Here is a 25,070-nt window from a genome sequence, read left to right as displayed (position 1 = left end):
TACCATATTTCTGAATAAATACAAAGCCATAATGAGTGTTTAACAGCCTATATATGGGTTTAATATAGCCCATTCCACACTCAAGAGCATGCTTAAAGATTGCCACAAAGCACCAGCAAAAGTAATGTTTATAAATGTGTCAGAAAAAATTGCAAGACATTGATTATTAAATAAACTAGTGTTTTCTGAGACAGTGCCAGCTGCAATGATTAAGTTGATGCTAACTCGCCATCTCTGCAGTGAATGTGCATTCATAGAGAAATGCACCTTTCATACAGAAGCAGAGAGTATTTCTTTTCATTTTGAATTGTTTTTTTTGTTTTGTTTTTTTTAAATAGACATTTCAAGTTTTCTATTCAAGTTATCTATCTGTAGGGCAAGTAGCCTCGGTTCGGTTTACTTTTGGGACATGCTCCAGTTAACGGAGGCCGAAACCGCAGAAAACATCCAGTTGTTTCATTCATTTTACAAAAGCACAATGTTTTCTTGTTATTGTGAGTTTACACAAATAAAAGTAGACCATTTACAGTTTCGAATGATCTCTTATCTGTATGAACAAAAATGACGCAGCATTTTAAGTTCTTTCCACTGTTATCAAGAAAAAATGCAAGTGATTTTGCCTGCGCCTCAATGTCATGATGCGCACTATACTTAAGCTTCAATCTCTGCACAAACTTTTGGATACGAGTCTAATAATAGAGCACAATTAACATTATACGTTAGAGTGAGCAGCCACATAAAGTCTCAACCTGTTTCAAATAAGCCAACGTGAACTTTTGAATTTCCTACAAAAGTTCAAAAATTTCCTACAAGTGAACTTTTGGATTTCCTGCCCGACGTACCATGAACAGTGGGGTCCTTGTGGCAATTACAGTATGTTAACTCGCTGAACACACCTCGCAGAGTTTTTTTCTCTTTTTTTTTCCCTGTGAGTAACCGAATAATATAATTTTGGTTGACTAAGCCTCTTCTTTTAATTGACTATTAGGGGACAGGCCTATTACAAAACCATTTAAAAATCTTAAGGTCCCCAAACTTCAGAACGTTAGTGTACACAAAATGAAAAGGTTCATGTTTATTTACATTTATCTTGTATCTTCAATGTGTGTATAGAATTATTTGTGGCAGGATACAAGCAGCATCACATCTGGTTAGGACAGGCTAAACTGATTATGAAAAACAATCAGACAACCTTAATTGAGATAAACCTTTCTTTTCTAGCAAATTCTCAATAAGAATGGTTTTCTGCCTCGTAAACTCAATTTTCTTCTTGGTTCAGGAGCACCGGCACACACGTGGCACACATTGGAGTGCTGGGATTCCCAATGGAGCTGGGAACTAAATCAAAAGCCTCTGGGGGGTGAAACAGGAGGCTGGACAGTGATTACAGATTTATATAATCACATTTTCAGTCAAGCACAACCTCCACTGCTCCGTTTTCTACAACTCTCAAAACAAAAATACAACTTGCTTTCCCAGCAACAAGATTCAATCAAAATTGTAATTCTACAGCAACACTTCTATCTTTAACAAGAGCTTTCTGTTCAAGTTGTGAGCTCTAAATGTCTCCTGCCATCCCCTAGACAATTAGGGCTGAATATTTTTCTGTTACTTTTTAGTTATCAACTTGCTTACATCACTATATGGAACAGGAGGGTGAGAGGTCTGTAATTATATTCGCTCGAGCTTGGGGAACAAAGAATATGCGACCGGCATTACGGATGAAAATATGAATAGATGACAGCCTTACTTTTTGGCCATATATTGCTCTTACATTTGTACTGTTACACATATTGTTATCAGGAACTCAAAAGAAGAGCTCACAGGAAAAGCTAGCACACTGACTAACAAGATCCCCAAACACAACTTGGTACCCGTTATCTCACACAACGCTGAATTGAAAAATGAAAACAGGATGCCAATCATCTGCAGTGACTACCACAGAAAATATTTGAACTAATAACTATATTATATATATTATGCTATATATATATATATATATATATTTTCACTGTTCCTTCCAGCTATGTCAGGAAGGATTTTCAAGCATTACCAAGGCAACAGAGGAGGATGTGAATGAGAGAGGGAGGGAGAGGAGAATGTGAAGGGGAGAGAGAGAGAGGGGAGGATGTGAAGGGGAGAAAGAGAGAGAGAGAGAGAGAGAGAGAGAGAGAGAGAGAGAGAGAGAGAGAGAGAGAGAGAGAGGTAGAGAGGGGGCGAGGTTTGATGTCTGTTTTGCTGGTGGCAACATCGGGAGTGTTGTTGACATGAAATCAGTACAGAATCTTAAAATCACTGATTCACAGTTCCTGTGCTATTGGAGCTAAACAGTGAATCAAAGGTGGATTTAGCCGTGACACTGCAAATGGACTCTAAATGGACTGTGATAAAGTTTTATTGTAGAAACACTGAAAAATATGGAAATCAGTATGTCCCTGGTCAAATTTCCTTCCAAGTATCTCCAAAGGGATCTAATCCTCAGGTAATTTTAGGATCAAGTTTGACACCTTGTGACATTCCATAAAACCAAAGCTCCATCTCTCACCCGAGCGCTCTGTCCAGCGATGAGCTGATCGTCTTCCGTCTGCACGCTGGTCCTGCTGCGAGAATCAAAGTCCTCTGTCTCAAAGTCTGAGTCGTCCAGTTCCTCTGGGGTCTGCAGGGGGAGAAGAAAAGAAAGAGGGACGGAGAGAGATATGGAGCATTAGTAAGCTCTTTCAACAACCTAAGACCCTTATAATATATGGCAAACGCTTATCTATAGCAGTCTCCCCTATGAAAGTAGAAACTCAATACATTTGTAATATGAATTGCTGCCCATCAGGGCCAAGGTCTACTGATTAACGCATTTATGATTCGCTTAGCCATGTGCTTCACATTATTTCCTGCCCTTTCTAGTACCTCTCTTAAGATGTCAATAAAATGGTAAAACACAAAAAAACAAATAAAATGTTACATACAGTTGTGATGCCACCTAATACTAGCAAGTTGTGGATGATTACCTTTGCTAAGAGGTTGCTTTAGTGGTTTTTAGTACACTGATATGTGGAGTGGTAGATAGTATGTCCTTCAATGCATCAAAAAGTGATGTGTTGAAGCTTAATACTTAAGGGATTTGAAGAAACCCCAACCCCCAAGTTTGAAAAATAGTAATAGTGACACTTTCCTTAGCAAGCAGCCCATGCATAAAACGTTTTTAACAGTAAAACATCTCTACTAGAGAAGAACGTCTCTAAAAAGAATCGGAATGATCTGGTGCACCAATGCAGTGGGTAAGCCACGTTTTCCCTGTACTGAACTAAACTAACTCTCTTTCTCTCTAATCCCTGCACTGAATGCCAAACGTGACTCTTATAACTCTACCGCTCTATTAGCATGCAGTTGTGAGCGGAGGGACCTGTTTGCAGAGGGAAATGGTAGAGAAAAAGGAGGGGTGGCAGAACCCTTACTGACAAGAAAATGCATTTCAGCTTGATAAGTAAAAGGACGAGATTGGAGAAGATACGGATGTATTATTTCACCAGTGCTGCAAGCCGCGCTTATCCAACTGTCTGTACAATCCATTTATGAGGAGATTCTGACTGGCTCACGATTCAGCTGCTCCAATAATAGACACCTCAAACATTCCAAAACACTGTCTGCTGAAGATGACATCAAAACAACACACAGCCCAAACGAAGTCAGCCAAGGTGTGGGCGACAGTTCGGAAGAGCTCAGGCTCATTTCATTAACACACTGCATCTGGAGAATCCCACTGAAGCACAAAATGGATTTTAGGGTAACGCTAATGCTAAAACAATGCTAAAATTTAAATGACTTCTTGTTGCAAGCAGGGTTTTCTGCCATTTAAAATGGAATTGAAAATGCCTTTTAAATTTCTATTCAATTCATGAATTTAAATGTAAGGAAGTTGAATGGTAATGAATTCATACTGATTTAACTAATTTCACTAGAATAGCAGGACAAAATTGATTAACAGTTTGAGAAACCCTTGATTTAAACATTAATATGTTTGTTAGAATGTTTTTAGGCCTTTGGAATAGTGAACAATAAAATGACACATACAACGAAGATAGAAAAAAGATTGGTAAATAGGTAGAGAAAGTACCTTTAAACAATTTGGGGGTTTTGTAAAAATAAAAAGTTTACAGCAAGAATGCATTCAATTTAATCAAATTATGGTTAGGGTTTATAATTTTACAAAAGATTTCTGCTTCAAACAAATGCTGTCTTTTTGAACTGTCTATTTAAAGAATGCTGGAAAAAGTATCACGCTTTACAAACAAATATTAAACAGCATAGCATTACCGTTTTTCATTTATTAGATGGATTTCTAATGAATCATGCGACACTGAGGACTAGAGAGTAATGCTAAAAATTCAGCTTTGCCATCAACACAAATTACATTTTAAAACATTAGAATAGAAATGTTATTTTAAATAATATTTCATAACATTTCCATTTTACTGTATTTGATCAAATAAATGCAGCCTGAGTGAATAAAGTACTTTTCAAAGATCGAATTTTGCTAATCCCTACCTTTTGAATTTTAGTTTAGACTTATTGAAATTTGTATTTATTCTATATATTTTATAACATTTAAGAACACCACTTCATTTCCAAGAATGCATTACCTGTGTTGAATTTTAATTGAGTAAATTCCTGTCACTTCCAATTTAACTTCATGCATGTTGCCGGCAATTAAATTAAAATCCCAATATGAACTAAAAGGGAGCCAACTCCAGGAATTCTGCATTTTGCTCAACCCTGGTCACTAGTACGACGTGCCAAGTGATAGGAACCGCAGACAGCTCAAATATATCTACCTTGCCTTCCAAGAGAATGCATCACATCTATAAACTAGGGCAGTAGTGAGCAGGCATTTGAATAAACAGCCTGAGACGCCTGAAGCAGTGTAGGTAAGGTGAGGTGCCTTTTCAGGCTACAGTAACCACTCGGCAGCTATGAGGATCTGTGCTATGGAAGGGCTATTAGTACCAGTGACATCTCAACAGTGGAGTCGAGGGCTGCCAGCCAGTCAAATCTTAGGTGACGGTCGGCCGGCGAGTACTGCGAGTGCAGTACTTACCAAGGTTAAAGACTCTGTCCATCTTAAGTAGCCCAAGTTGCACACTTGTCTCTTCCGATCGAAGAGTTCTCGTGCGGCAGAGGTTGATGCCCACTGGGCAGTAGTGTTGGCTGATTGGCTACGCTCAAGCTTTGTCTAAACATGTGAGGTTGACATGGCGTGCATGTGGAGGGAAGCAAAGTGAAAGTCAAACAAAGTACGAATTTTTCTTCCTTGCTATCTCAATGTCTACAGGGTGCATGAAAACAGTGCTCTCTTAAAAAAACCTCTGCGATCGCCAGACCTTTGGGTGGTTCTCTTATCGGTTCGGACGACTTGTCTTAGAACAAGGCCCCTGAAGCGTTTGAAAAAATACTACACGGTCAGAAAGGAACAAAATGAGATAGCAAAGATCACACCTCTCCTTTCGAAAGCGTTTCAGTGTCGGGGGCATGTTCAACACTCGTGTTAAACTAACAAACATAGATCCTGTCTGCCAGAGGGACTTTTGTTTTAACCATTGAATCAATCTAGATTACTAGAGAAGCATGTCTGGAGTGGAAAATGAATTGGGCCCAACAGCTCTCCAGGGATTTGGAAAATAAAGGGGAAAATGCTAATTAAATTCCCTTTCTAAAAAAATCAATTATGTATTATAATGCAAATATAGCATAATGGATCCCCCATCTAATTGTACATGTATTCTAATTCAAACCCACTGTCATTAATTAATTTCAGTACAGAGAGTCAGAGAGCTTCATCTGCATCAAACTAGTGAGTCAATGCGAATTGTCTTGCTACTTGACATTTGAAAAGAGAGCGTTAGTTGATGTATTAAAATAAATTGTGCGTGTTCACTGGCTACAAAGGAATACGATGCAATCACAATCATCAAAAGCAAATATACAAGTGAGTGTATGTGCGGTCTATGCCTAACTTCTAGAGGCCTTTTAATCGTATGCTACTCCGGCTTCATTATCTGGGTCGTGACCGCTCTCTTCGCGTTAACTAAAGGCGCTAATACAGTCTAACACAATTCCTCATGAGCCAATTATTTAAATTCAGTGAACATTATCTTCACGATTAATTGAAAACTCGTTAGTCTGAAGCTAAGAAAGACGATATTTGCCTCAATTAATAGCTTTAACCCAGTTGCTCCGCACTCTAGCAACGTGGAGTTGAGGGTCTGTGTGTGTTTCCCTGCGCGGCAGGAGTGGACTGTTGTCTGCTCATTGTCAGACTGTTAGCTAACGCTTCACTGCAAGCTAGCAACCATATGTCCAATGTTACAGTTCAGCTCAGGGAAAGACCATTAACCCTCAGACAACTACAGCTCTGGAAAATAGTGCACATGCAGAGGGAAATTAGTTAAATCTGTGTAAGTGACCACTTCTGTGCCAAGATATTCCATCCGCCCCACAGGTGTGGCATATCAAGATGCTAATTAGACAGCATGATTATTGCAGAAGTGTGCCTAAAGGCCTATTCACACGGGACGATTTTAAAATTGTCGGCCGATTTTCCAAACCTGAGAGACCCCACACACAGGGATAAAAAAAAATTAAAAATCACGGGTCTAACAGTTTTGGTCGTACAGTGTGTGGTGCGCAGCCACACGGCAAAATCAACACATCACACAAACCGATTTGACTGCCGAGCATTCCTAGGTCAGACGGAAAATCTCGCAAAATCTCTCGAGATCAAACGTGACTTCAGAGTAAACAATCATGGTGGACGAAGAGGATGCAGTGGCGATAGTGTGTAGTTTGTTTTTAACGGGAAAAAAAAGTCCACCCGACATTCTGGTGCGCTATACCGCCGGGCGCCGGCTTTTTTGATGTTTCCCGCCAGTTCTTCCTCTACGCCTCGTCGCCTCACTTTCTGATTGGCTACATGCCACAGTTCACAGGCTGCGTGCTCGTTCGTCCCCGGGGGACACCACACACAAGGTAAAATGGGGCCAAAACTATCCAACATGTTGGATATGCTGATTTGAGATCGGAGCGGTCCCGGCATCCTTCCGAGCAGACGAGAGCAGTCTTAACACACCACACACGGCAGGAATATCTGATCAGATTATTTTACGATAATCGGAGCATCTTTAAGATTTTCGGAAGGGGTGAATCGGGGCTAAAATCGGGCTAATAATCCTGCAGTGTGAACCAGCCTTTAGGCTGGACACAATAAAAGGCCACTTTAAGGCCCAGTTTACACAAAGAGAAAATGGAGATATTTCCCTGTGGGTTGGCCTCTCATTTACACGAAAACCCCATTTTTTCACAGAAAACAATTATTTCTAAAAGATTTCTGAAAACGCTGGTTGTCGTGTCAATAGGAAGAAACTGGGTTTTAGGTTCTCTCTTGTCGATTCTGAAGTTTCTGATTGGCTTGCATGGCTTTATCCTTCTCCCCACACTGCCACCCATAGGTTTGGCATAGTTATGATGGCGCTCATCGGCGTATTTATGCGGGTGTGTGCATGATTTTGTTTGTGTAAACGTGGCCTAAAACGTACAGTTTTATAACACAGCACAATGCCACAGATATCAGAGGTTTTGAGGGAGCGTGCAATTGGCATGCTGACTGCAGGAATGTCCACCAGAGTTGCTGCCCATGAATTGAGTGTCACAACCTCAGACCACATGTAACCAACACCAGCCCTGGACCTCCACATCCAGCATCTTCACCTCCAAGATCGTCTGAGACCAGCCACCCGGACAGCTGCTGCAACAATCCGTTTGCATAACCAAAACATTTCCACACAAACTGTCAGAAACTGTCTCAGGGAAGCTCATCTGCATGCTTGTCATTCTCATCGGTGACTCGACCTGACTGCAGTTCGTCGTCTTAACCGAGTGGGCAAATGCTCACATTCGATGGCGTCTGGCACTTTGGAGAGGTGTTCTCTTCACGGATGAATCCCGGTTTTCACTGTACAGTGCAGATGGCAGACAGCATGTATGGCGTCATGTTGGTGAGCGGTTTGATGATGTCAACATTGTGATTGACTGGCCCACGGTGGGGTTATGGTATGGGCAGGCGTATGTTATGGACAACGAACACGGGTGCATTTTATTGATCACATTGTGAATGCACAGAGATACCGTGACAAGATCCAAACATTGGGGTTGTGCCACTCATCCATGATCATCACCTCATATTGCAGCATGATAATGTAGGGCCCATGTTGCAAGGACCTGTACACAATTCCTGGAAGCTGAAAACATCCCAGTTCTTGCATCATATGCTACTGCCAGTGCACTCTGAAGTTTGACCTTCTATGGACTATCACTTTAGTTTTTTTCCCCTTGAGAGAGCTTGTAATATTAAAGGAAAATCCTATTAAGAATATAAAAATGCATTCGGAATTAGAGAGAAGAGGGCAGGGTTAATTAGCGGTTAGCTGTGAGGACCTGGAAAACGCTGTCGTATACACTGATCCAGAAATTTCCCAGCAAACTCACCGGATGTGTCACCCATTGAGCATGTTTGGGATGCTCTGGATCGGCGACCGTGTTCCAAGTCCTGCTAATATCCAGTAACTTCACACAGCCATTGAAGAGGAGTGGACCAACATTTCACATGCCACAATCAACAACTTGATCAACCATGCAAAGGAGATCTGTTGCACTGCCAAGGCAAATGGTGGTCACACCAGTTACTGACTGGTTTGCAGACCCAGTTTCAGAATTTTTCCTCTCTCTCACTCACACAAAATGCAGTATTATTCTGATATATATATATATATATATATATATATATATATATATATATATATATATATGTATGTATTCACAGAGCAAACCGCTAATTAACCCTGCCCTCTGAAAGCATTTTTATATACGTAATTGAAGATTACCTCAATATTACAAGCTCTCACAAGGGGAAAAATACTAAAGTGCTGAAAAGCACATGGGTCAAACTTCAGAGTACACTGGAAACCTATGTGGGTAGCATAGATAAATAAGGTAATAAAACTTAAAAATAAAAACTCTTAGACTACTCTCATAAAAGAATAGTTGATAAATGCATCCAGAAATTCAAATTTTCCAACATTGTACTCCTTCAATGAAAATGTTAGGCAGAATGTTCAAGCTTTTCTTTTCCATAAAGTAAAAAATTTAAATGACAAACATACCGTCAAGCTTCAAAAGAATTTGAATGAATAACTTAGATTCAGACATTTTGACTAATTTTATTGTAAAATTTTAGTGCAGTTATTTTATAATCTGCGCTTTTATGATATAGAAAAGAATGGCTTAGATTTTATACCTACAATCTATTTTAGTGTTTGACTAGAAGGAAAACAATAAGGAGTTCACAACAATAGGAGGATGAAAATGGTTCTGGATAAAACTTAATCATTTAAAAACAAATTATTTTTCCATTCAAAGGCTTCTGCTCACCCTGATCATAAGCACCGCCTTCCTAATGTCCCTCACGCCATCATATACCAGACGCGAAGCATCAATGAACTCGTTCTCATCCATTGGCTGGCCAGGGTTGGCGCTGAGAGCCTCCACGGCTGCCTCTACCTGCTCAGTGAAACGTGGCATCACTGTAAACGTACACACAGACAGAAAGGAAAAAGAGAAAGGTCAAAAACACTTCTTGGGACATTAAAAGAAAAAGAAAAAACAAATTAATGTTGCTGAAAAAAAAACCCTTTCAACTTAGCAAATATGAGAGGGCTGAAGTACAATTCAATCAAGACATTGTGCCTGTAGAAATATATAATTCAAATTAGATTTGAATTGAATCGACACTTTCCCCTCAATCGAACTCAGAACGCCTGAAACAGAGCAGAGCAAATGCAGAAAATCATGGTGATGTGTCGCTGGATTTTAATGACTGCTCAGGGCAAGTTTTAATCAGGATTTACTTGACTGCAAGAACGGCAGATGAGTACACTTAATCCAGAGGCACCCTTAAATGAATCAATCACAAGACAGGTGGCAGCAAGGCCTCAAAGCTCTCTGCATTCAAAGGCAGGTCCCTGTGAAATCAGTTTGTGTCCATTTTCAAGGTTAAATAAAATTAGTAATCAAAACAAATGTCAAATTAATTGAAATTAATACTTTTTACAATTCAACAGCAATTTAATAGAACTTTTATTAAAAGGGTCCTATAAAATTTTTATTTTTATAAAACAAATTCTGTTTATTTTTTTCTAGATTCCATTAGAATGGTTTAGTTGCATTATTTTAATAATCAAAAAGCATGTATAATTAATTGAATGAATATATCTTTTTTTAAATGTATAAAATGTTTTGATTTTATACTGAAATTCTGTTGTGTATTTTAATTATTCTGGCAATCAAAAAGGAGGCGTCTTTTAATCATATGAAATTCAACTTTTGTCAAAAAGTGCTTCACAACAAAGCTTTACTGATAAAATAAAAAATATGGAAGATTATTCCTTAAAGACTCAATAAATAACTCAATTTGTCTCTGAGCGTTCTGTCTAAGATTAATCCTGGCCTGTCCTGCTCTCTCGGCAGCATAGCAGACTCATAATTGTATGGCTGTGGTCCGTCATAAGAATAAGTATGAACAATTTCCTCAGCGTCTGAAATGTCATTGCGATCCATTGTTTTCCTGTTGCTTGAATCGACCACTCTCCTGCCTGTAACGTTATGCCCGCCGAGGCCATTTTCAGATGCTGAAGTAAGGATTGATTTAGACTATCGCAACAATCTGTGATTCTGAATGACAGTATCGACACCGGCGCGGTGACTAACAGCCACACACTCTCCTTAAACATTGTGTTCATCTGCGCTGTGTTGTAACGTAAAGTTGAAAATTCTGCGAATAACTGCAATTGCAGATTTCGAACGGAGATGGCGACAAAGAGGAAAAACTGTGGACTGTAGCTTTAAATATATAGTTTTGATAATGTATTATAATTATTATTAGTGCTAGTATTATTATTATTATTATTATTATTATATTAAGACATAGCTTAATTCTACTGTACAACAGTAATATATTTCTGTCACAATTTCTTTAAGCTTTTATTTTTACCTGTGCGTTTATGATATGATAGCTTTTCTCAAATAAAATGCTGATGAAGTGACTCTCAGAACGTCTCTGTAGATGAAGTTCATGCATTCATGTCCTCATACAGTGAGACAGCAGAAGGTAAAAACCAGAGACCATTTGAGGGGTGCTTCCTACGTTTTGTGGATGGTATTTACCCATTTACTCCCAGAGGATATTTAATGACATTGAGTGTGTGCAACAAACTAACACCATTCAGCATGGAGATCACAATTAGAGCTTCAGTGAGTTATTGCTGAAGGAACCAAATTAAATGTTTTTAGTAAACCAAACAAACAGGATGTTTAAAAATTTAAATGGATTCGGGTGGTGATTGTATAAAGATTTAATGGCTAGAATATCGTTCGCGCTTCTAGATTATCTCGACTGCATTTACTACTAAATTTTGGGCTGAGTGAGAGCTGGGGAAAGGACAGTCATACTAGGCCCTCTGAGACCAAAAATTCATGAAATTTGATTGACCGATTCATCCGAATCAGTATGATCTATTGCGATTTGCTCAACCACTTCATGAAGCCAGCCCAAGTAATGGTATATAAAGTAATTGTACCTCCCCCCATAGGAGCTGAACACATCTACATTATTACTGATTCTCATTCACAATTTAAGACTGCACTGGGGAGTACAGCAACAGGACCATGAAGATGAGATTTGGATATTTGGATTTGGAAATTTGTATGAGCAAAAGGTTTTCGGTCCAACCAAAGGTTTTAACGTCCATAAGCCTGTAGGCTTATGGATGCTAGGTCTTACAGTAATTTAAGTCATCGTTAATGACATAACATTATTTCTTTGCCAATATGGCCAAGCTATTTGTTTTAGTGTAAAGCTGAAGTACACAAAATGTGTAAAGCTTAGTACACAAAATGTGACAGCATTTCCCAATGGAAAGTCCTCAAATGGATGGGAAAATCATATTCTGTCACAGAGGAATGTACCATCTCTGTGATTTTAGTCTTAAAAAGCTTCCTGAATGCATTCTAATGATATGTAACTGCAAATGAAAGCAACATGACATCTTCCTAATAAAGCAAGGGTGCAGATGCTGGTCACAGGCTTTGTCGAACTGCCAATCTAGACAGCCTTTTTTGGCCATCACAGGCACGTTGGCCATGTTATGCAACCTTGTGAGAAAGTCACTTTTGTTTTAAAATCAGCACTCCCATACAAAAACCCTACAAACCGACTCAAGGAAATTCTGGCCCAGATGGCAGCAGTGCTATTTTTGGATGCCTGTGCAGCATTTTCAGATATTAAACAAGAACAATGGATTTAAAATAAAAATTAATCATATACACAAGTGCCATCACCAAAAATAATTTCAAATGGATAGTTCTGACTAATTTTAGATTGGATGTGGCATGTTTTAAGCAGCTGTTAGATGCTGATAAATTAACATTTATATTATTGCACCAAATTATAACACAATCGTTAACGTCCTACAATAAGGGATATTTTAGTTCTATTAATTAGTTGAATGAAATGTTAATATATATTGCCTTTCCACCATTTTATAAAATAAAAACTCACATGTGCCCAATAACATGCTACACGCTGTAAAGAAAACTAAGGGCTAAACTAAAATCAATAATACAAAACAACAGATTTTGGTTTATTTTACATATGAAAATCTGTTGTAGCTACAGACAAACACAAATGATTTCAGATATATAATGTTCTAGTTTATACCTGTATCAGTGAGAAGCTTGGTCGCTTCCAAAACCTTCTCCGTGTAGACCCCGGGTTCATAGTTGTCCATCTCAGATGTGACCACATGGACCACACGGGCAGCTCTACCTCGAATGGCTCCAGCTGTGCGATCAAGCCCATCGACGTCCTTCTCTTGCAGGGCGATGACACACTTGTTGACATCCTCCAAAATGTGATTTTCTAAAACAATGAGAAAAAAACATTCAAAAGAGAAGGCAATGTTTAAAATAAATACACAAAAATTGATTTTTAAGATTAAGATTTTTAAAATCTTAAAAAAAGGAGACTAACTGCTAATGAATCTACGGAGAGCTAACCACAATGCAAAGCATGAAGACTGGAAATCCTCATCCTTCATGCTGTATTTACATTGTCCCTGACTTAAGAACATTAATGGGAACCACAAGGGCGGATGAAAAAAAGATTAAACACACTCAGACAGTTTAGTAATGGGTGTCTGGGAATTGCAAATCAACATGGCAAACTGTTATGTGTCCTTGACTGGAGGTGAAGGCAGTCAGTCATCCTACATGTCAACAAGAACTCTTAAAGGGGTCATGAATTGAGAAATCAAGCCTCTTCAAAATCAAAACAACGCCGTTCTACATCAATGCGCCTTTGGCCCTGTCCACTGGCACATTAGTGAGATGAGGAGGAGAGAAGAGAGATATAGGATCACTAGACTAAAAATATTATTACCTTCCAAATGATCCTAATGCTAGCCTAGGAAAGTTGTTATTTATTTCCAACGGTACATTTCACTTGGTGCTTTTCCTTTCTTTTTTTTTTTTTTTTTGGAACTGCTGTAATAAATGAATTTCCACGGTGTGGGATTAATAAAAGATACTATAAGATACATATAAGAAGATAATAATAATAGAATAATCAGATAATAGATAATAATAATAGAAGATAATCAGATAATTACTTAAATTTTAGTCTTGTCCTCAAATGTATTGAATACATTTTAAATGCGCTGAATGTATTTTGAATGCATTGGTACTTTTTGATTATTATAGAGTGTGGAAGCCATTAACACGGTTTTATTGCAAGTTAAAGAGCAGCAGGAACATTCTGCTAAGCATCTTATTTTCAAAAGAAGAAAGTAACAACGGTAGAGTAAATTAGTATAGTTTTCATTTGTGGGCAAACCATCGCTTTGAAGGGTTAGTTCACACAAAAATAAATAATCGCGTATTTGCTTGACACACGAGAACAAACCTCACTGGTTCTTTCGAAAGCTCAAACGTGCTGTGTAAGACGAGAACAGATCCAAATCATATGGATTCATTTTACGATTGCATGGACTGTTAATGCATGGACAGAAATCTCTCAATTACATTAAAAGATCTTAATTTGTTTCTCGAAGATGGACAAACGGCTTATGGGGTCGAAATGACATGATGAAGAGTAAATGATCATTTTTAGGTGAACTAATCATTTAACACAAAGTCTAAGAGCCAAGAACTTTGTAAAATGGGCTTACCAGACACGCAGAGAAAGTCGTCAATGGAAGTGATGTCATCCACTGCATCAGTAAGCACTCGCACCTGTTTCTCCCACTGGTCCTTAAACAAATCCATGTTATCCTGGGCAACCTTGCTGTTAGGCTTGGCAGCCAGGGCCAAGGCTGCATTAATCACCTGCAATTACCATAAACATCCCATTAATCCGCTTTTAACCACAAACATGGCTGCACATTTGCAGATTGATTATCTGAGCCCTCCTCCACCCTCGAGAAAACAGTACAATTGTTTAAGATTATGACTGAGATTAAGCCATGTTCACTTGGATTGAAAGATCTGTGAGGTCAAACCCTCATGAAAAAGGAAGAGTCAATGAAGCTCGCAATAAAAAGATGTCGACGCGGTCGGGTAAGGGGGAACTGGCCGTGCTAAAGGAGCCTTGGCGAAATGCTGCCGTACCTGAGGGCACAGTATTTCCAGCTGGGAAGCGGCCATCCGCACCAACTTCACTCCTTCCTCGTTGTTGGAGATGGAGCATGCGAGGTTAGCTACCTACAACAAAAAAACAACACAGCTTTTTATGACATGATAAATGAACCGCAAATTGGAGAAAAAAAAGTTTTCCTCCCTCAAACAAACAGTTTTAAATTTAAAGCTGTCAGCTGCTGATCAGATTATTTGATAAAATGGTAAAATAATACAGCAGGAAAAAGCGCCCCAGAGGATTAAGGCAAAACAAAAGCAAAGCCTGAAATTGAGGTCTGGTCGTCTCTCCACATGGGGAATATATTTCATCATATAATTCACAAGATGATGGCTGACAGCATCAGGGAGGGGTTCCTGAAGATGATTAAATCACCAGTCTGCCAGGAGCCGGTTACCTCAAGAAAGTGAGAGACACAAACATTCCTGACACCTTCAGAAACTCCACAAGCCGCTGAAATCCGGAGTGCTGAGATAAGCAAGCCCACAGCCTGTTTCCAGAGCTAATAGTGTAGAGTAAATTGTCATTTTGACCCACAAATCTACCTCCTTACCAACATTCAAACAGATGTCATTTGTGGGCAAATTTTTGAGGCAATACATTCGATTTTTTGGGTTCTGCCGCCTAACTCTGGCTGCACAAGCAAAGGTATAAAGTGAAATAAGCACAGCACATTGTAGAGTAGCTTTATTACTTAAAGCTGCAGTGGCCAGTTTTCCCTCTGTCGCCATCTCTGTTCGATATCTGCAATTGCAGTCATTCGTGGAATTATGAACTTTACGTGAGTTACACTTCAACGGCACGGCGTGGATGAACACAATGTTTGAGAGTGTGTGGCTGTCAGTCACTGCACCGATGTGGATAATGGCATTCAGAATCAAAGATTATTAATTTTGGAAGTATAACCAACATATTTTTAAATAAGTATGTGTCATCTGAGCTTAAGAAACATCCACTGTTCTGGTTTTGGATTAAATCTAACAATTGCTTATAAGTGGTCATATCACACAAAACCATGCAAATTGTACTTTGTTCTCAAATTGTTAATGTTAACAATGTCAGCATTGCGTGACTTACTATATGTAATGTCCTTCACATATTATTATTGTTTTCGCATGGGTCCGGTTGCAGTCTCTTTTTTTCTGTAGTCACTCCGAACGAAGTATTTTGCATTTTACAGCGGGTAAATCTGTTGTCATTGGTGATTGTCGTTTGAACCTTTCTGGATACGCCATCAAATTGATAAGTGTAATTATATCAAGAGCTGTGAGAAAAGCCTATCAATCTCCACCTCCAGCATCCTCACACACAATATAGCTACTAGCCAAAACTCCTTAATGTGTAATGAATCAAATTCCGCTCAAATCCCGCTCAAATCTCCGGCGGAAATCCACCAATATCACTGGAATTAAAAACATTATTACGAGATTACCGCTTTGAATCAAGCTAAGGCAAGCAGATATTTTTGAACACTGGCTGGTGATGCATTTTCTCAAATATGTATTTTGGATCATTTTTAACCAATATAGTTACGGACTGCAGCTTTAAGGCAAGAGTCGTTTTAATTAAATGTTACAAAAGAGTTTCACTCATATCCGTTTAGTGGGGTTGCTTGGAGTTACTCTACCTTATCGTAATATGCGAAAATGGAAGGGGAAAGCCAGAACCCAAGTGAAGTGTAAATGTGAACAGAGCTCAGCGAAGTCACAGAAAACGCCCCACTGACTACAGGAGTACCACAGTCGCTCTCTCTCACTCCCTTAAGCACCATACTGGGAATCTCTCGAGCAGCAGGGTGCCATTAGCAAACACACTAGTCAAGCATTAAAAACATGCATACATGCCAACAGTTTGAACGAGTAGCACTTCATTATGTGCAATAGTGTTTAGTGGCTAAAATCTCTTCCAACTAGATTCCACAGTACCTGGGGCAAGGGAATCTCCAATGGCCAAGCGAGAATCTTGGTTAATACAGTCACCTTGAAACACTCAACTTGACATCAATCATCTGATGGAAATATGTGAGCCGTGCTGGCAAATGAGCGAGAATGAGCACATTTTCAAAAAGGTTGGAATCAGTCAGAATAAAGTATATTTACTATGCAATGTTAATTGACAAATTACAGTATAGAAAACGTCAAAATAATATACTGTCTGCCTCATTTCGTGATAAGCCATAGATCAGTTTCCACTGTTTATGTAACTCAAGCTAATGAGCGTGTTATGACGAAGGCATTTTAAAAGCGTCTCTGATTTAAGAAAGCTATTTTGGCAATTTTTTTGAGATAATGCTATCTCCATAATTCTAGTTTTGACTTGTGGAGTTTTAAAATGTAACTTCCATTGCATATAATGTGTGCAGGTCAACTAGTCTAAAATTAAGAACCCCCTAGAACACGCATTAGCTGAATTAACTTTAGCCAATACATAACTATAAAAAACAGCTGACAATGAATAGACATGTGTCCTGTCACTGGACCAATAATAGCGATAGCGAAACAAATCACTTATTGTAAAAAGAACATTAAGTATAATATTGTATATTTAGACGAATCCAACATGGGGCTGTGTTAATAGTAAAACGTCCCTCACTTAATGTATTTTAAAAAAACCGAAGGATAATTGACATTGACAGAAAAAAAAACATTTAAACTTAGCCAGTCAATTTTGATTTTACAATTATTTTCTCTCTGTGTGTGCACTTCAGTGTTTGAGCTCGTGCAGTTCTGATACAGTGGTATATACATTAATTTTGCATTGAAGACAAAATAGAAGATAAGCATGTAAAAATTTAAATAAAAACTACTATTTTGAAGTAACTGAAGTAAATCTATAAAGTTGATTAAACTGCAACCAACTCATTTCTGCCACACTCCAGTCTTCGCTCTCCGCCGCACATGGTAGTTTAGTCCCTGCAATATCTCCGTGTTCCTTGAGCAGCCAGGAACCTTTGAGAACAAGGCCTTGAGGCAATAAAACTAAGCTGGTTCTATTTTTATCCCTCTTCAGGAATGATGCATTTCACGGTATAAAAACTGAACTGCCACTGTTTCTGCGACCAAGAACTGACACTCAGAGCCAAGCTGCAAGCTCAGAAGTTCAAAGTCAATATAAGTGGCTTTCAGAATGGGGGGAAAAAAGGAAATTAACAAATAGGTAAAGGTGGAGTACTCTTGTGATGTATGAAGGTTGCCAGGAGGGTCTCCACAACCAGCACTCACTACAACATAAAGGCCTATACAAAAGAAACTATTTGAATGAATGGTGGTGTCTGAGAAAGCTATTGAGAGCGAGAGAAAGAGACAGAGAGATGAGGCGGTATGTAGCTGGCACTTTTTACAGCCCCAGGAGAGTGTCGACTTCATCCCTTCTGCAAAAGTTAAAAGATTGTGAGGGGAGGAAAGTGTTGGCTGCAGTTCCATCCCTGTCATATCCATGGATGCTTCATTGTACAGCAAATTAAGCTGGAACCCATACAGCAATAACCACATCCATATTTAAACTCTAAACAGAGCAAGAGAAAATAGCATTACACTATAAATTCTCTAACTTATTTTTGGAACGTGGGCCACATTTAAGCAGGATATTCAGAGAATGAACAAAACGGCACAAATCTCAATTCAAAACCTGCACAATCTTACTCCTGCATGACAGCAATTTGGCTGTGTCTATTAAACCTTTGACAAGTACGTTGAGCCTCTCTCTCTGCGAGGAGTCCAAGGACATACAGAGCGGCTAAAATTATATTGTCTGACAGTTAAAACTTGTTATTATAACATATGACAAAAAGAATTGTCCAAATTATTGCATTGTTGCATATCCCTCAATAGTTCTTGTGATATCACTAGTTGACAACATTGTAGCCTACTATTTTCGTGCACGTGATGCAACGCTGTCAGAGCCGTCAGATTCATGTGTCAGTCTCATTTCAGTGCAAAATTGTCAAAAACTATTTACTGCAAATAGGCTACTAGCTTGTATTTATTTATATTTCAAACTGGATGGACAAGGCTACCAAGAACTGCACACCGCGTTTACCTTTTTTTTCTAACGCCATTTTTAGTCGAAAACTTCAGGACTTCAGTCGACCAAGATTTTCTTTAGTTGAGCATACTGCCCTACAAAGCAAAAAGGCAGTAACTACGCAGAGTGCAGAACTGAGAAAAATGACTTTTGCTAGGGTTTTTTGCACTTACTGTACAAACGACTACCATTATTCTCTAAAACGACACACATTTAAGATAAGATGTTTTGTCATATAACAAAGGATGCCTTGAATGTCATGAAAATTGTAATTATTAATGCTTTACCAAAACTGCAGTTACTGCCTTTTTGCTTTGTAGGGCAGCATAGCTCAAGTCCGTTCAAGCACAAATTGATGCAGAAGAGAAGGGAATTGTGTTCGAGTGCTGTCTGTGCGTCTGCAGAAAAGAGTGCATAAGTTCTGATTTGAGATATTCTCATCTTGCGCTAGAATGATTTATAATGTATAATTCTTGAATGTTCAAACTGTCACATGCACATTATATGCTTTATAAAATGTTTAATCAAACCTGTGGGACACTTTCTTTAAAAACTGAAAAACTTAAAGTACATTCTTTTATTTCCAGCCATTTCAATCATTTTTATTATATTCAGCATAATAAAAGTTTGGGGTTACTATTTAACCATATGGAAGGGCAGAGTTAAGAGATGGTAAAATAAATTCCTCTCTTCAGCCATCTCTGACTGCGAGGCAAGCCTTCAATGCTTGCCCTTAAAAATATATTAGACCGTCCTTAGAGATGAAAGCAATCAGCAAACAGAGGAATTCCCATACATGGCACTTAGTTTTCAACCCACTGTTTCTTTTGTAACAGAATGTAGCTGCATGAATGCAGGAAACATCCCTAATGCAAAATACATTTCCTTGAATACATTTCCTTACCAACAGATTGGATAGTAACCAGGAGTGAGATGCTCCAGCTATTCCAGACAATGTAGTTATTTTTTTTCCCCATAACCTACATTTTTCAAAACCCATCTACCAGACAAAGCAGACAACACAAGGTCAAGCATCAGCTGACCCTCAACACAGCTGGAATATGAGTGTAATTTGCTTTATAATAAATAACCATTGAGAAGCTGTGTATTACAGTCGTCTCACCAGTAACAGATGTTTTCGATTGAATTTTCGGCAGCAAAACCAATAAAGACACCAATGTTCAACAGTTACATTTACAATAATTTTTTTTAATACTATCTTTGATTTTCAAATATCCAACAATTCACATTAAGATATTAATTACCAACAGCTTGCATTTAACATTTGCAAGGACAAAAGCAGACCTTGCCTCTGCAAAAGTGAGGAAACTACACAAACCACAATCATTTGTAAATGCCTCTCAAATGGAATTATCAAAATGAGCCCATGTTTTGTTCATGTAATCCGTGTTCGGATTAAGGTTGGAATCCATATGATGCGACCACTGACTGGTGTCAAATCAAGGCAACGAAAAACAGTGTGAGAAAGGAGGAAGGGAGAAAAAAGGGCAGAAGAAGAATATGAATGTGACTTTTGGAGACGTGTTGTGCTTTGACTATCTTTAGCCCCCGGTAAGACTCTGAGGCTTTTACTCATTACCCCTCCTTTACCCTTCACTTTGATTTCCTTCACCAGTCCTTCCCCTGTACGAGCATGTCACACGAGTGCTGGGCCTGCCCCCTGTGGGGAAAGGTCACTGAAATGTTGGTAAGATGACGTGTTACCACAGGGACTAAGATGAACAGATTTAAAAAACTAATGAGGATAGCTAACATTTCTGTCAGCTTGTCATTGGCCCTGCCAATGTGAGCATGAGATATCAAACCCCCAGTGATTCTGCATGAAAAACATCTATCCGGAAAATAAATGCCACAAGAGACACAGCCTATTTATCGGTCATGAATACAGTCACCACAAACGGACACAATGCAGATTTCTCCAAGTCCATCAATAAGACACCGGATATCCAGCTGTTTCACATTTCTCCCACCGAAGCAGCACTTAACCTTGGGCTCTGAGGAGTTTCACTCTATGGCTGAACTTAAAATGTGATTCACAGTTGTGACTGCCCATACAAATGGTGTGATTCCTCAGTTGCGGCATTGTAAACCCAGCAGCCTTGCTTCATTTGTCCCATGGTATAAAAATATGTTTGTTGACTCCTGTGTGACACTTCACACAAAAATATGAAGCATGAAAGATAAAAGGGCTGTGACACAACTAGCTCGAATCAAGGAGCAATGACAGAGACTCCTGCAGGATTCTCATATAAATAGTGATGGTGCTGGCTATCGACTAAAATTTATTCTGTTTCGATTTACATCAGCTTGCATGTTGAAATCAGAGTGGAAAGTTTCCTACAAGAGTGTACTAACTACTTGCGGAAGTGACAGCTTTTTCTGCTTCGTGGGTGGCATAAGCCACTTTTAATTAGCCATTTAGAAAGCCGTATTTTCAAAATCATCTAGTATAATTATGACATTTTAGGCCCATGTTGAAGGGCGCAGCTTGTCAATGGGGTAAATCAGGTGACCCAATGGAGAAGAAGGAAAAAAAACAAAACAATTATTTGACATGTATAGATTTTAGATCGAACTAAGGCATATTTTTGTCCCGGCAAAGCCTTATTTGACCGATGACTGACTGTTGCGCTTGTTTAACAGAGAATGAGTAGAGAGAGTGTCAGTACACACTATCACAGTCTTCAAACTGTCTTTCTCTCTCTCCCTCCCTCGCGCATATTAATAAATTGAGTTGACTGAATAGCTTTGAGAATACAAGGTAGTAAAAGGTTGGAAGATTTTTTTTTCTGAACTACCACTGGTTGTGAATTGTGCTAAAATAAAGGCAATGTAATTTTAGCACAATTCACAACTCTGAAAAGCTTTCCGCACATTCAGATGACAAACCACACTTTCAATAAACAACAACAACAAAAATCTATCTAGTGATGAAATATTTTCTGTGTTGACACAAATCTTGTGCGATGCCCTAAACTGCCTGGATAATCACACGTGTGCCGTAGTCCGTTAATGACACGTCCAATTCGCAAACTAATGACTCCTTTGAACCGATTCACTTTAAAGAATGGTGATCTGTCCAACACTGAACTCAAGATACATAAATTGGAAACACTTTACAATAAAGGTTCCATTTATTAAAGTCTAGTTAACTACATTAGTTAACATTCTATTAATATTAGTTTCTATGCGAATTTACTTTGACAAAACCACCCCAGTCATTCTAGAATGATTAATTCTTTCCTAATAGGGCTATTCCTTAATGTCAAGTCATCTGGTGAAATCGTTTTATATATATATATATATATATATATATACACATATATAGAGCAGAAAAATAAAATATCATAATGTCATTTTTTACCAATATTGTGCAGTCCTAATCTTCGCTATGTGTTTTCTATACAGAGATATCAACATAGGTAAATATCAGTATCGGCCATAACAGCAATATTAATATCGGTTGTCGGTATCACCCACAATTTTCACATCGCTGCATCACTAAATAGGACTAAATATTTAAAAACTTCTATTGCACAAAACTATCGTAGTCCTCTCAAGATCAGATTAGGCATAATAATGGGAAAGTTGCTCACGGCAAGCAATTTGAAGTCTGGCAGTAATTGTCTAGAAATCTGTTAAGAAAATGGCGCAAATGTGTTACAAAAGCTTTGATGGGGATGATTTTAGAGATGCAACTTCTCTGCAGCACGTTCAAGCATGCTGTCAGCATACAAGAAAGTCTCTTAAATCATCCCCTTTCAAGCACAGCATCCTAAAATATGGAAGACAAAAAAAAAATCAGTTAGTCTGTCTATCCAGACTCATCTCTAATTTTAAATCTAGTCTGGCAGAACATCTCACTCACACTCAGTTTCATGCAAGTTACAAATACTGCAGTCTACAGTCAAATACTAAGCTAGATCTCCAAAGTTTTAACATTGTGTGCACAAATTCAACTTTGGGTAGGGACTGGGATTTGCATTTCAACAGACGCCTCTTCTAATTAGGCCACGATAAATCCCCCAAAGGCTTATCTGAGGGATTAAAAAACTACATAAATGTCAAAAACCATGTTAACCAAAGACAACAGACCTACAATCATGGTACATGAGTGCTCTCTTTGAGATGCCATGTTGAACAAAAGAATCGCAAGTCTGGATGAGTACAAATAATGTTCCATCATTCGTTTTGAAAATATTCCAGAATTTAAAATCTGCAATAGATGAGGGACAGTAATTGGCACATTATAGAGCAGAAAACAGGTGCCTACCTCAATCAGTTTGTTGGCGTGCTCACGGAAAACTTGGGCATATTCCTTCACCTCCTTTTCATTACCATTCTTGGCAGCCTCGATCAATACCAGCAGTGGAACATTGGTCTCCAGAAAAGAGTCTGACACGTGGTCCATCACAGCCTTTCGCAGCTGAAAATATGAATACATAAACACACAAATCCTTAGCTAGAATATGACCATTCAGAGCACCTGGGTATGGTGTATATTTTTTAATATGCAATCTAAACATGCATCTAAAGAGGGACATAGAGAATGCAGATTCTGAGCACTGCTTCATGGTGAACAGACCTGTCTGCGTAGGTCACGGGTCTTTTTAGTCATCCTGTCGATGGCCATGTTGAGGGCATCACTCTTCTCTTTGTGGCCAGCCTGTGATAAAAAAACAAACAAGAGAAAATATACTTAGTCTTAAAGAGCCTCATTTAAACTTGTTATAGTCAGACTCGCTGGGGGTAAAAAAAACAATAGGTGGGAGTTTGAGCTGAGAACTGACAAGACAAACTTATAAGATATGATGGATAAGAAGCATTTTCCAAAGAGGGAGAAAAAAGTAAAACGGCACAAGTCATTTGAATGGTTATTACCCCCTGTGGCAAACATTTCATTCTTGAAAACTTTGTAGGGGTTTTGGATCCTTTACCCCCCTTTGGCGATTGTTCCATAAGACTAGTGTCACTTGAGTTACTGTCAGTAGGAACCCACCAACGTTCTTTCACAGATACATTTTTCATCTAAAAAAAATCCAGAGATTTGCCTGTCTCATTCTTGAGCTGGGCTTAAGTAGTCCGTGAAATAATTCATGACACAAATAGCTCTCCTGCAGTGCAAGTACAAAAAAAAAAAAAGATTGAGGGGAAGGCACACAAAGATTAGTTAAAATGCGACACTTGCTTTTGAACTAGTGTCCGATTATTCCAGCCCCAAACACCAAGGATAAAAATGTAAGCAAGGCACTAACATCTTCAAATAAAAACCATTATGTGATGGGACAGACAGCCTGTAACAATCAGTGGAAGATAAGCAGGATGAGTAAACCTGGTCAAGTAGAGTTCACACGTTAGCCAACACAATGATACGTAATTGATGTCGGGGATAAATCTGAGCAATTTTCACACTTTAGAAGGCATTCTCTTCTCCAGCGCTACCAGTCAAGTCGGCTAGTATGGGAGAGTGGATCTCACTCACAAATTGCTCCTGTGCAGTGGGTAGGTACATCTCCAGCACAGGGAAAAGCCTGGGGGAAGGCCGTCACAGGGGCATGAGTGTCAATGAAATATGGCAGTTCAGCCCCCATTTACCATCACCTAATTGTTGGGTGGTACACGGTAAGACGCAAGTGAACGCCATTGGACTTAATCCCCTACTGATTTTGTGCCGTCGGATAAAGGCACTTTAAAACAACGTAGACCGTCGCATAGAATGGTGAGAGACTGTCAATTCAAAATTTCTAATCTGCAGGTGAGTTTGTAGTTGAGTAGAACAAAAATGTCCCATATTAGTGCCTGGATAGTACTTTCATCCACAGCAAAACTAAGAAAAAAAAAAGAAAAAAAAAATCAACGGATATTAGCTATATGATCGCACGTTTCAGTCCAAGGGATGAAATGACTTCGATCGCTCAATATTGATTTTTCTTTGAGCAGCACCACTTAATTGGGCAGTCATTTGATTCCTCACACTAGTTTACGTGGTGTTTTTTCACACTAAGTTAATGATGGTCAGGTAGAGCCGTGCTTGCAGCATGAACAAATTTCCCCACAGATTGGTGAAAAAGAATAAGATTTAAAAAAAAAAAATCCTCCTCAGCAGATACATTCCTTAAGGCAGATTACACACCAGCAGGGAAAAAATCTGTAAAAAAAAGTAATATGAAAAAAAAACGACAAACAAATAAATCATACACAAAAAAAAAATTGCCCAGGTCATTTTATAAAGTGACCG

The 25,070-nt window shown here is 38.7% G+C and overlaps 1 protein-coding gene across 1 annotated transcript in view; it reads right to left on the bottom strand.

The window, feature by feature from the left end:
* The window catches only part of ctnna1 (catenin alpha 1), a 106,608-nt gene that overhangs the window by 23,627 nt on the left and 57,911 nt on the right, over positions 1 to 25,070 (bottom strand). The window contains exons 8-14 of the mRNA XM_039649270.2: positions 23,418 to 23,498; positions 23,106 to 23,258; positions 14,764 to 14,856; positions 14,325 to 14,481; positions 12,818 to 13,018; positions 9,475 to 9,626; positions 2,546 to 2,656 (exon numbers count right to left, since the gene is read on the bottom strand). Coding sequence (XP_039505204.1) covers positions 2,546 to 2,656; positions 9,475 to 9,626; positions 12,818 to 13,018; positions 14,325 to 14,481; positions 14,764 to 14,856; positions 23,106 to 23,258; positions 23,418 to 23,498 — 948 coding nt within the window. The remainder of the gene's footprint in view (positions 1 to 2,545; positions 2,657 to 9,474; positions 9,627 to 12,817; positions 13,019 to 14,324; positions 14,482 to 14,763; positions 14,857 to 23,105; positions 23,259 to 23,417; positions 23,499 to 25,070) is intronic.

This window comes from Pimephales promelas, chromosome 9 (assembly GCF_988280905.1).
Source record: "Pimephales promelas chromosome 9, fPimPro1.hap1.1, whole genome shotgun sequence".
NCBI lineage: Eukaryota > Metazoa > Chordata > Actinopteri > Cypriniformes > Leuciscidae > Pimephales > Pimephales promelas.
The sequence above is the reverse complement of the archived record's forward strand: the minus strand, read 5'-3'. Positions and strand labels throughout refer to the sequence as shown.